The sequence below is a fragment of the Microtus oregoni genome, unplaced genomic scaffold (genome assembly GCF_018167655.1).
Source record: "Microtus oregoni isolate MIOR12 unplaced genomic scaffold, Mior012 000000F_ref0000247, whole genome shotgun sequence".
NCBI lineage: Eukaryota > Metazoa > Chordata > Mammalia > Rodentia > Cricetidae > Microtus > Microtus oregoni.
The window spans coordinates 11,955,898-11,969,167 of NW_024543059.1; the positions used below are offsets into that span (position 1 = coordinate 11,955,898).

General features: G+C 49.2%; 1 protein-coding gene across 3 annotated transcripts in view; it reads left to right on the forward strand.

Annotated features, from left to right (window-relative positions):
• The window catches only part of Il16 (interleukin 16), a 72,516-nt gene that overhangs the window by 40,727 nt on the left and 18,519 nt on the right, over positions 1–13,270 (forward strand). For 2 of the 3 annotated variants that reach the window (XM_041639782.1, XM_041639704.1), the window contains exons 4-10: positions 228–361; positions 2,204–2,314; positions 3,093–3,207; positions 5,457–5,530; positions 6,270–6,486; positions 8,045–8,162; positions 10,309–10,441. In XM_041639782.1, the coding sequence (XP_041495716.1) occupies positions 228–361; positions 2,204–2,314; positions 3,093–3,207; positions 5,457–5,530; positions 6,270–6,486; positions 8,045–8,162; positions 10,309–10,441 (902 nt within the window). Of the gene's footprint in view, positions 1–227; positions 362–2,203; positions 2,315–3,092; positions 3,208–5,456; positions 5,531–6,269; positions 6,487–8,044; positions 8,163–10,308; positions 10,442–13,270 lie in introns of those variants that run through there. The other variant, XM_041639863.1, reaches the window with a different exon arrangement.

The window sequence follows — 13,270 nt, forward strand, 5'->3', positions numbered from 1 at the left end:
TTTTTCTGTCCTTATTTCTCTTTCTCTCTTTCATCTGGTAGAGGTCATTATCATGGGTCTTCTGCAGCCTTGAGGACAGCACCAACCATCCTGGGTGCTGGATGGTTTCTGCCCTCACAGACCCTCACCTAAGGAAGGGGCTGGCGATTGATGGGCGAGGCTGATATCTGAGTGCACACAAATGATTTCTTCCTGTTTTTCCCCCCACCCCGTCCATCTCTGTTTAGGTGTTAATCCCTATTGCGCAGGAGAAATTGATTTTCCAATGGCCAAGAAATCTGCAGCTCCCACCGACAGGCAACCTTACTCTCTCTGTAGCAACAGGAAGTCTCTCTCTCAACAGTTGGACTACCCGGTTTCAGTAAGATGGAGGGGAGGGGCCTGGAGACGTGGGAGGAACGGAGGCTGTGTAATCACACTAGCGCTTTTCTGCTCACAGACTACAGAGAGCTTACTGAGTTTGCTAAGGCACCCCGCTAGGCACAAATCGTTTGGAAGGACTATCTGTCAAGCCTCCCTTGGGCCAGGTACATGCAACCACTGTCACTTCTATGCTGTTAGGAGCCCATAGAGAACACCATCCCCGTCCCCCACTGCCCCCACAGAGTTCTCAAGGTCTAAAGCATCCTGAGAATCCCTTTATTTCACCTGCACAATAACTCTGAGGTGAGAAGACTAGGGAACTCAGGCTTTGACAAACTAAGGAGTTTATTATCTTTCACGGTGCTAGTATGTAGCAGAATTGAGACTTGAAGTTGTATCATTTTTATTTTAACATTTATTCATTTCCTATTTGTGAGTGTGTATTTTTTAGGTGGGAGTGGTGGGGGTGCAACAGTGTGAGTGTGGAGGGCAGAAGTATGGGAGCAGGCTTTTTCCTTCCATCATGTGGGTCCCAGACACACCCATCCCCCACAGAGGTAGGGGGCAGAGACAGAGACAGAGACAGGGGTTTGACTATCTGGACGTCTTCATCTCGTGACCAGCAACACTGAGAAGTTAGTTAACCATTGCTGATGGCCCCTCGTGGTCTCACCTTGTCTGCATAGAGGCTTCCAAGGGAGGCAGCAAGGCAGGATCCCCGAAGGGTTGTTTCTGGGGTGCAGGGAGGGACAGCCTTGGTTTAGGGCTACAAAACCTGGGATAGGTGTGGTCACCGTGCCTAGCCAAGTATCAACAGCTTCAGACCAGCAACAGGAAAGAAGAGGGAAGGGAATAGCAGGGGAGAAGCGGGAAGAGGAAGGAGGGAAGGGGGGAGGAGAAGATGAGCTGTTTCTTCAGGGAATGATGGTCTGGAAGCCCAAATCCACTCCAGGGTCCCTACAGGCTAGTTACATATGTGACTCACCTGGCAGCGTCAGATCTTAGTGAGCAGGATCCTTACACACTCTTACACACTCTCCCTTACACACCCTCAGCTAACATGTTGGCTTGGTGACCAGGTAGGAAGCACTAGCGTGTTCTTGGGCTGCAGACTGCTAAGGCAGCACATAGCAAAAGAAGGATGTGTCATTACTTCCTGGGGACAAAGCCCCGCCCTCAGCACCTGCATAGTTAGCACAGTTAATTATTCCTTGACACCATGCACACAGGTAAGTCCTCTTGAAAATGATCTTCTGGAGGAAACGGAGGCAGAGAGGGACAAAGTCACTTCTCCAAGGTCATTAGCGGATTACTAGCAGAGCCAGGAGAACACTCTGGGACATGGATATGGCTTCTGAAGTGACAGCATTACCACTAAGCCACACTGCTCCCCACTGGGGTTCTGGGACATAAAACTGCTTGTGGTTGATGCCCTCCGCTTCTTTGAGGCAGCTGGTTAACCTCCCTCCGCCTTCCCTGGAATTAAAGTTCTTCTTTTGAGTCTTGGGGTTCTAAACTCCTTGCCTACTGCCCTGTGCCTGGCACAAACAGAGGTTTTGGTAAACATGCTTTGAGCTGAACACAGTGTATAGGGATGTCTCAAACTCAACTGAAGGTCTCCCTTGGCCTCCAGGGCTTATTTTGGGGGCAGTATGGTCTGAATTATTACCCCTGGCTTACCCCTTCACAAGCACGTGTGAGCCCTTTCTGCTGATCTGCAGCCAGGCCACCTTAGATAAAGCTTCCTGCCGAGTGCAACCCTTGGGAGGTAGAGGGCGGGGCTCTTCTTGGCTGATGTCACCGGTGGCTCATTCCTGCCCTCTTGGGTTCTTCATGACAGGGCACTACAAGACCAACTCGGTCACTGAGCACCGCTCAGCTTGGGCAGCTGTCTGGGGGTCTGCAGGCTTCAGTCATCTCCAACATCGTGCTGATGAAGGGCCAAGCAAAGGTGAGCAAAGATCATCACCAATGGGAAGCGCTGGGGCATTGACTCTTCTAGGAGCTGTCATTTAGGGAAGCGTGGGGACAGGGCAGTGGGACGCCGAGTGCAACAGAGGGGGCAAACCCAAGCTCACAGGCACTCGCTGGAGTTTAAGCAATGCTGATTCTTCCAGTTCCACTGTGATCATTTCCTCTCTGAGGACACCACAGTGTTGTTCCCCGACATAATCCTAGGATGTGTTGGTCGGCTTCTGAGAATGACCTAGAAATAATGACAGGGAGAATAGCACCCGTAGGAACACCAGGTGACTGGCGTCCTATGGCAGGAGACTGGATGGACACTGGATGGAGGGAACAAGAGGCCTTTGGTAGCAGAATGATGTGTTTCTGGGTGGAGCTGTTACTATTAATGCCATTAATGTCTCCTTGATCTTTCTGGGCATCTTATTTTCAAGTACAGCCTGTGAATTCTGTAACCTTATTTCACAACAATATCAGAGGAGGTGATTGGATAGAAATACTCAAGCAGAGAGAGTGAGGCATTAATCTCTACCCTGCACCCCTCTGCCAGCCTTGTGGGCAAGCCTCTCATACTCCATAGTCCAAACTGGCCACAAGCTACTAACCACACTGCCTGGTTAACTCCTGAGACCACCCCACAGAACTAAAGGAACTTTGTCTCCTCCCCGATTCCTTTCTTCAGGGCTTAGGCAGGACCTTAGAGAAAAGACCAGTCTAAGAAACAGCTGGGATACTCTCCATCTGACATCCTCTTCTTTCCCCAGGGCCTGGGCTTCAGCATCGTCGGAGGAAAGGACAGCATTTATGGTCCCATTGGGATTTACGTGAAGAGCATCTTTGCTGGAGGTGCAGCTGCCGCCGACGGACGGCTCCAGGAAGGTAGGCCTCCTTTCCTCCCCCTCCGAGTGTGGCTGAGAGGTGAGAAGCATAGTCCAGAACTGCGTTTCAGGAGGCACTGAGAGCTGAAAATGCATCTGGGGCTTTCAGAGTACACTTCTGTGCTTGTGAGGGGTGCGTATCTCTAGTGGGAGACTTCTTCCCTCAAGGACGCCATCATAGCGAGGAGCAGATTATCATTCTTCGGCTCTCCAAGGGTACCAAGCTCACATGTGGTATACTGATATACATACAGGCAAAATGTCTATACACATCAATTAATCATCTGTCATCAATCAATTAATTAAAATTGTTGTGGTGGTGCATGCCTTTAATCCCAGCACTCAGGAGGCAGACACGGGTGAATCTCTGTGAGTTTGAGGCCAGCCTGGTCTACAGAGTGAGTTCCAGAACAGCCAGGGCTACACGGAGAAATCCTGTCTCTGAAGACAAACAGAAAACAAAACCCTTAAACGCATACACACACACAACACACAAGATTAATAAAATTTAATTCAAAAATTCTATCTTGCTGTTTTTGTGGCATGCAAATTATGACAAGATTCAAATTTCAGCCATGTTCTTTCATGTGAGGCCATGGCTGCCTTGATGTTCCAACTCTGTGTTGAGTCATCCAAACAGAAATGGTAAGACTTGCAAAGATTTAATTACTTACTATCTGGCTCTCTACAGAAAACACTGCCAACCCAAGCACAGTGCGGCATCGGGCAGTGGGAGGCACTGGATAGAGAGGCCTTGGGTGAGTCAGGAAGTGGTGTATAGGATGCAGTGGCTGACAAGAGGCAGGTAGCAGGTGAGCCGGTCAGAGGCTGGCATGGGAGCCTGGTACCAGAGGCTGTCGCCTGCTCTTAAGGCAGTGACTCTTCAGAGGACTAGAGTCAATGAGAACAGAGGAGGCCTGGGAAGAGGCAGTAAGTGGGTAATGAGGATGTGTGACAGCTTCCAGTTTCAGTCCACTGGAGAACAGGAAGAGGCCAAGGAGGAAGAGGAAAAGGCTGAAGAAGTGGGAACTGCAGGAGGGCGATGTGCCTGGCTGAGCACTAGATGGCACTGTCCGACAGCCCACTGAAAAGCGGTCGCCAAGAGGGGGATCTTGGGGAAGGAGTGAATTAAAGAACCACAGAGGTGTGGAGGAGGGACTGAGAGGAGGAAAAGTACCTAGGGCAGGTCTACAGGAGCAGCCCAGGCAAGATCAGGAAGAGAAGAGGAGGCAGGAGAAGGGAAGAGTAGGCCCGAATCCAAGGGGTGTGCTTTGGTGTTTCGTTACTTTTGGACTTTTGGAAACCATCAATGTTTTGAGGGGGGAAATGGTGCAGGGTGGGGTTATCTCCCTTAGTTAATAGCAATAATAAAAACAGAATTCCAACCAGCCCATTCCTGGTTTAGAATTAAGTAGCCTAGTTGTTTTCAAAAGTGGCGTGCGTGCTCACGTTGGCTCTGGGCGAGCATGCTGGTGACGATGGGCTTGCTGTGCACACCACACCACGAATGGCTGGCTTTCCTTCTCCTTCCGGAAAACGATTGTGTGAAATAGATCTAGCACAACCTAGGCTCATCAATGTTCTCCAGACACGACCAAAAGAGGGACATGGCAGACAAGCCCAGAACTGGGTTATTTGGCCTTTGGGGACAGATATTTTAATGACTTGGAGTCAGCTCTGGTGGAATTAAGAGCGGACATTCTGAAGTTTTGGCTTTGCCTCTCCCTTTCTCAGCACACACTTAATTACGTTTTAATTCTGTTTATTTTGTAGCCCTGTCTAGCCTTGGACTCGATAAGTAGCCCAGGCTGGCCTCCGACTTCTGGTGATCCTGTAGCCTGTGTATTGGGATTGCATGCTTGGGGTCGTTTGACATACTTTTCCCGCGTATGTGTTCTCAGTCATATGGAGTCTTCTGGTGACAAGGGTCGAGTTCTGTCATTGTTCCCTTTGGCTGCAGCGGCCCACCATTCTGAGCTCTGCAGCCTTGATTCGTAACACATAGACACACTAAACTAAACAGTATCTGAGCTAAAAAGAAGCAGTTATGACAAGCTGTTGGGAAACACTGTTAAAGCCGAATGGCAAAGTTGGCACTTGAGATTGGTGGCCCAGACAATGCTCGAGTGTGGCAAACTCTAAAGGCCAAGGGCTAGGCTTGGCAGGCCTAGGGACAAGGCCCAAGGCCCCGAGTATATCCCGAAAGCCTGAATAAAGCTTGCTAGCTTCCGCGTTTCTCTCCCTCGACAGGCGATGAAATCCTGGAACTCAATGGTGAATCAATGGCTGGCCTAACACACCAGGATGCCTTGCAGAAGTTCAAGGTAACGTTTTAGCCTCTGTCCACAGTCTGAGACCCTCAGCAGTGAAGTCAAACCTAGCCTCGTCTCCTTCCTCTGAGGCCACAAAATTAAAAATTGACCCTTTGCAGGGACCTAGCCTTTGCCTAGTCGACGCTGCCCTCGGGCACAGCATTAAGGAAAATCCTCTACATATGGCAGTAGAATCAGGACATTTAAACTACTAGAGGTTTATAAAACTGTCTCAAAACATGCATATTTATAGTAGTAGATTTAGAGATATGGTTTGGGTTTTTGAGGGTTTTTTTTTTTTTTTTTTGGAAGGGGGCTAGAGACAGAGTTTCTCTGTGTAGCCCTTGCTGTCCTGGAACTTGCTCTGTAGAGCAGGCTGGCCTAGAACTCAGAGACCTGCCTGCCTCTGCCTCACGGGTGCTGGGATTAAAGGCGTGCACCACCACTGCCCTTTTGAGTTTGTAAAGAATCACTAAAAGGTATTTTGCATCTCCATCCAGTTAGTTCAGTTCAAGAGTCTATCTGGGTAAGCACCCATGTCATATATCATATAACATGTATACTCTGGGTGCATGTGTGTGTACGTGTCTTGTGTAAGTTGTCACATGTTTGTATGCTATGCATACACACACACATACATACACACACACACACACACACACCTGCGTTTCCTTGGAGAACAGCAATCATCGTTACTGGCTGTCTGTTTTCTTTTTCCCACCTGTCTGAGAATACCATCACTCTTTTCCAGCAAGCCAAGAAGGGGCTTCTGACCCTGACAGTGAGGACCCGCCTGACGGCACCCCCGTCCCTGTGCAGCCACTTGTCACCCCCTCTGTGCCGCTCCCTCAGCTCCAGCACGTGCGGTGCCCAAGACAGCAGCCCCTTCTCCTTGGAAAGCCCCGCGTCCCCTGCCAGCACCGCCAAGCCCAACTACAGGATCATGGTAGAGGTGTCTCTGCAAAAAGGTAGGAGCGCTGTGCCAGCCTTTGCCCACCGCTGTCCTAGGGAGACAGCACAGAACGGGTGACGAGCAGATGCTATTTTTGTCCAGCTGGACTTGCCATCGGGTCTCATCCTCCTTCCTTCCCTCTCTCCTCATCCCCTCTTTCTTTCTTCTTGCTTATTGAGTATGTGTTTGTGTATCCGCCACACAGGGAACAGCTAGTGGGGGCTGAGATTCTCTCTTTCTGCCATGTGGGTTCTGATGATTGAACTCAGTTTATCAGGCTTAGGAATAGGTACCTGTCCTAGCTAACCCAGACAACGTCTTTATGTCTTTAGTGAAACAGTTAGCAGGTATATAGCTACACACACACACACACACACACACACACACACACACACACACACGGGGTGGGGCAGGCTGAACTCTGTGGCTAATATCCTGAGACCTTGAACAGGGCACTGACCCTCTCTGGGCCCATTTTCTTGTTCCTGCAAAATGAATGGAGGGTTGTTTGTTTGTTTTTAATCAAGCTGACATCCAGGGATCTGCAACCATTCGCTCTGTGATCCCAGGTGCATGGCTAATTCGTAAAGGCTGGAGGGACAAGGGACACTGTTAAGGGCAGAGCTGGGCTCCAAGTGCAGTGATAAGCATCATGGGTACCTGCAGGGCAGAACATCGTAGGCCTAGTCCTGCCCAGACTTCCCTGTTTGAGAGTGGGGTTGTCACCTACCAGTCAGTCACTCAATTCAAGACTACCTTTGAGCTAATCTATTGACCCATTCCTTCTATTCCTTCCTTTTGGAATATACTCCATGCCCTTCTGTTTCTTCCTCTGCCACCCTTTGAACCCACAGGGCCTTTCCAGTGACCTTCATGCTTCTATTCTTGCCCATCTGTATTTATTTCTCCATATAGAGCCAGGCATATTACTAAAGATGGTAGTTAAATTATGCCACCTCCTCATTCCTGACTGTCCCGTGGCATTTTCTTCTAAGTTAAACAGTGTTTGTTTTTTTTGCACCTGCCCTCTGTCTCCTCAGCCCACTCTCCCCATGCCTGCCCATGTTCTGCCCACACCGGCCTTTCTGGTCCCACAGCAACAAGGCACCCTCCTCCCAGCCTCCACCTCTGCCCTATCTCCTCATCCTGGCTCGTTTTTGTTGTCCATGGTTTACACCAAATGTCATCGCAGAGGCCTGGAGGGGCATCCCGCCGCTTCCTAGCTCATTCCCCTTTGCTTCCTGTATAATACTCATCAGTATCTCCTCCCTTCTTCCCGCCTCCTCTTGCTCACCTTCCTGTATCCTCCTCCCTGCCACCTCCCCTCTCTCATTTCCTAGTGTCTCTCCACTTGACCTTACCACACACCCTCCTCACCGTCTGTTTTGCCCATCACTTGGTCCCTAAATGGCCCCTGTGTACAGTGACACCCCACACACAGGGGTGGAATGAGCATCATGACCTGGACACTTGGCTAGCCTAGGACGCCAGGCGTCAGAGGCTTCTACTAGGCTGGGACCCCCACCCCCCAGGAAAGCTCACACTCCCCACCTTTCCCCCATTCTGCATTCCAGAGGCTGGTGTTGGTCTGGGGATTGGCCTGTGTAGTGTCCCCTACTTTCAGTGCATCTCGGGCATCTTCGTTCACACGCTGTCACCCGGATCCGTGGCGCACCTGGATGGACGGCTGCGGTGGGTCCCCATTTCTTTTCCTAAATGGTCCCCTGGCTTGGAGCAGAGAAAACTGGCTTCCTTTAGGAGTATCTGAGGTTGGCCTCAGGAGAAATGCGGAAGGATTCAGGCTTGACTCAGTTGTAGCCACAGCCATGTCAATCACCTGGGCATAGGGAAAAGGGGCGGGGTAACACAAAATCTCAGCAGCCCCACACCAAAGCTGTCGATTAGGTTCAGTGTTGCTGACAGCCCGGAAATCTCTGCGTATGTTAGAAACATGGCACCCGAGAATGTCAGACAGCAACAGAAAACAAAGGAAGCTTGCTCTATAACTCAGACTAGACTGACACAGAATCCATAGTAACATAGACAGTGCAGGGTTTTCCTGTGAGCTCTTTGTGCACAACAGAGTGTTTTGAGTAAACCAGCTGTGGTTTACGCACACCCTCGCCAGGAGGGCAGAATAAGTTCAGATAGATGCTGCAGTCCCGCCTCTCTCCATAGACCTGCCTACAGCAAGCGACCTGATTGGGTAGAAATCGTTATCTCAGTTTAACCCAGTACAACACTTGCACAGCTATTCTGACGTCTGCCAGAGGGACAAATGTATCTTTCATGAGGATGTGCGCTGCCTTTGTAAACAGGAGACTTTTGCCCTGCTTTAATTCCCCCTCTCCACGATTGCAGTGTAGGAAGGCAAACCCACCTCAGGTGGTGTCTGGATAGCAGGTCTGAGCTGGAAACTGATCTGTGCTGCCGTCTGCAGGACAACCTCTGCTACTGTGCTTGGGATACAGCTGCAGGGTTAGGGGTCCAGCTGCGAGGCTGGGAGACCTGGCTCCAGAGCCAGGGCATCTAGCTGCAGGGTTGGAGGACCCCCTGCCAAGTTAGGGTGCTTGCTTTAGCTCTTTTGCCCTTTCCCAGAGGCCCACAGTGGGGGCGGGGACTGTTCTGTGCTACGTGGCAGAGGTCTTCCATTATTCCTAGAGAACATACATTATCTTAGCACAATAATGGGCTCAGCTTAGTAGAAACACAGAAGGGAACAGGGGGCCACATCAGGGGATGCAGAATCAGGAGACTCGAGTCCTGCTCAGCCTGCTTTCTTATAGAACCCAGCACCTCCAGCCCAGAGATGACCCCACCCACAATGGACTGGTCCTTCCCCATCCATTAAGACAATGCTCCTCAGGCTTCCTCCAGCCTGATACTCTGGAGACATTTTCTCAGTTGAAGCTCCCTCCTCTCTGGTGACTCTAGCTAGTGTCAAGTTGACATGCAACCAGCCATGATGGTTTATATCAGCAATCCTGTCTTTTCTAGTTGGGTTCTTTTTCTGTGTTCAGTGGTTACGTCAGTCAGTCTTCTGCTACTGTAACAAACACCTGAGGTGTCGGTACATAAAAAGAAAGGTTATCGTGACTCCTAGCATCAGAAAGTCTACGTGTGTCTGACCCGCCCCACTCCGTGTCGGTCTGTGACGTGGAAACACATGATGGCAGAACAAGTGTTCACCTCCAGGCTGGAACTCTGAAAGAGAGATGAGGACAGGGTCACAATGTCCCCTGTAAAGGTGCATCCCCAGTAACCAGAGGGGCTCGCCCTGAGCCCCAGCTCCTAAAGTTTGCACTGGTTCTCAGGGCCTTTGCAGTGTACTCATGTAAAGCACAGGAGTTGACAGTAACTAGTACCCCATCTTGGAACTGAAATAAGTCCTCGGCTTCTCTTCACAAGGACCTCTGCTACATTGCACCTCCGTCATTTCCTTTACTTTTAGCACACGCTGCCCAGTCCTTCCTCCTGGCCACTCCACTTCTGAGGACACTGAGGCCCAGGGTGTGATGAGTTACACCCTGGCTAATCGGCTAGAGGGGATAAACCGCATCCTCAATCCTGATCAGGTCAATAAGAGAAGGTGAGGGAAAGAGACAGGTGAGCTTCTGTCTACGCTGGACGGCTCTGGATGTGAAACACTGACCACGCTATGGACAGGAGCAGATGGCTGCTTGTCCCACCCTGTTCCGAGTTTTGGTCAGGCGGTAAAGAAAGTCTACTTGCTGAGATGTCGTGAGCAGCCTTGAAGGAAGTAGGTTATTGAGAAGTGGCCCTCTTTCTGCTACAGTCATTTGTTTTATTTTGAGCTTCCTGTGGGTGTTTTTCACAGGTGTGGTGATGAGATCGTGGAAATCAACGAGTCTCCAGTGCACTGCATGACCCTCAATGAAGTCTATAGAATCCTGAGCCACTGTGACCCTGGCCCTGTTCCCATCATCGTGAGCCGACATCCAGACCCACAGGTAACGTGCCGCCGGGCTTTCCTCTGCCCAGGCTCTCTCTCTCTCAGTATGAAAGTCAGGACAAAAGCCGGATGGAAACAGGGATATCACTGGCTAGGGTTTGAACCCTACTCTCCCAAACTTGTCCAGACTATCTGTGGGAACACATCTCTGCAGCAGAGACCCCCTGACAAACTCCTAGACAGCAGAAGCAATGGTTAGCCACTTAGGAAAACCTTATAGCTAAGTTACAAGTTTAGGGTAGGAGGACAGAATCCCAGGGTCCTATAGGGCAAACAGAAGAGCTCTATTTGTGTGTGTATCTGATGGGCAGTCATAATGGGAATAGCTGGAGCTCAGCCATGAGGACTGAGAGACAAGCAAGCTGATGGTGCAGAGCCCCTAATCAGCATGTGGCCTTAATAAAGAGACTGACACGGAAGAGGAGAGCTCAATAAAGCAGAGCCCCCTAGAGTTTAGGTGTCTCTAGATGGGGGCCACAGAAAGTCATTCCTGCATGGGGGAGCACTAAGTTCAAAGTCAGAGTCTGGAGGGACTGGCCACAGCTGGAGAGTGGATGGCAGGTTTTGTGGACCAGGCGAGAGTGAGAGTCGATGCTGGCTGGGATTGGTCCATGAGGTGTCGCCACACGGCTGACACTGTGCTCTTTTCTGGACCTGGTGAGGAGGTACAGGCCAGAAGCTTTAGATGTAACAGGTTCATAGTTGGTCGTTCCAACCTTTGGATAGAGTAGCGTGGGCAGAGAGTAGAAGGGAATGGATGGCGAGGCCCTGGTCTACACAGAAGGCATGGAGAGAGACTATAGAAGAAGGAATTTGAAGCCATAAATGGGAAGATTCAGCAGTAGCTCCTAGCTCCTTAGCTTTGGGCTAAGGAGAACGTGACTAAGGGATTGGGATAGTAGACAATGACCTAGGAGTTGGGGTAGCATGATGGGGGCATAGATGTCTGTAGAATATCCAGATAGAAACACCCCATAGGCAGCTACCCTGAGGGTCAATGTTGCCATGATATCCAGGCTGGTCCTAGACTTGAGACTTGATGCCATGGTTATAGATAGGTGAGAGCACCTTGGGGAACCTGGCAATGGTCACTCCAGCTATTTATTGACCTTTCCTCTGTGTGTATCAGTCGTGTTTGCCAAGCTCCAGTTCACAAACGAGGAAAGCAAGACTTGAAAGGCCTATGAGCACAGCTTATGAGTCACAGAGACAGGCAGTCAGGGGGATAGGTCCGTGGCTTGACGGCCGCCCACACTGTTGTGCAACCACCACCAAACTTCGCCCTGAGAAACTGAACGCTACCCATTAAACAGTTCCCTCCCCGTGTCCCTTGGTCATCACTTTTCTGTGCTCTGTTTTGCCTACATACCTCCTATTAGCAGAACCATGGCACACTGGCCCTTTCGTTACAGCCTCAAGTCATTTAAGGTTTAGCCTTGTCATAACCTCTGCCATCTGCCTGCCTTTTGAAGGCTGACTAATGCTGCCTTGCATGCCTCGGCTGCATTTTGTTCAGGCACCCAGCTTTCAATGGATAGCTGTTTATTTCTACTTTTCACTATTGCAGCAATGCAAAAAAGACCACAGGACGCTTACATGACTTTGAGATGCTTTTTAATTTCTTGGTTGTTTTTTTTTTTTCTTTTTTGAGGCCTAGTCTCACACGGTAGTTGAGGCTGGCCTTGACACTCACCATGTAGCTGGAGCTGACCTCAAACTTGAAGCAATCCTCCTGTTTCACGTTCCCAAGTGCTGAGATTGCAGGCACGAGCCACCACACCTGCTCTTATTTATTATTTATCCATCTATTTATTTAGTATTCCTTTGTGTGTATACCCAGATGTGGGTCATCTGCTATTTCTATTTTTAATTAATTAATTATTTAAGGACTCTCTATACTGTCCTCCATAGGCACTGAACCACTTTACATTCCCATCAACAGTGCACAAGAGTTCCAGTTCTTCCATGGCCTTGCCAAGACTTGTTATTTTGTGTGTGTGTGTGTGTGTGTGTGTGTGTGTGTGTACGTATATGTATTAGTACAGTACCAGGAGAGGCTCGAAGAGGATTTTGGATGTCTTGGATCTGTTCAGTGTGGTTTGGGAACCAAACTCTGGTACTCTGGAAGAGCAGCAAGCATTCTTAACCACAGAGGTCTTTCTCGAGCTCCAAGACTTGTTCTTTTCTGGTTTTTTTTTTTTTTTGAGTTGCTCTCCTAATGGGTGTGAAGTGGATATTTCTCTGTGACTGATGTTTTCATCCAGTGGTCAGTGGTGTTGAATACCTTTTCACAAGTTTGTCAACCATTTGTATATCTTCTTGGGAGAAATGTCCCCCCAAGTCTTTTGCTTAATTTTTAAATGAATTTTGGCTTTTGTTACTGTTCTTTATATTTTGGGTTTTAACTGCTCACTAGATATGTGATTTGCAAGTATTTTTCCCATTTTGAGAGTTGTCGTTTCAGTCTATTGACTTAGAATGCATACTTTAAAATTTTGGTGTTAGTTAATTTTTTTATAATTTATTTTAACTGTTTAAAATTTTGTGTATGTATATGTATCAATGTGTGGGTATGTGCGTGTGTGTGTAGGTGCCCTCAGAGGTCAGAAGCACTGGGTTTCCTGTAGACAGATGTATGCTGCCCAGTATGGCTGTTGGCAACTGAACTCTGGTCCTCTATGAGAGCATATGTGCTCTTAACTTTTGAGCCATCTCCCCAGCCTAGGAAATTTATTTTCTCTTTTGTTTCTCATATTTGGGTTACCAATAATTTATTTTATAAAATACCCTCTTTCCACGCTGTGAAGATTCTTACTGTTATAGTTTA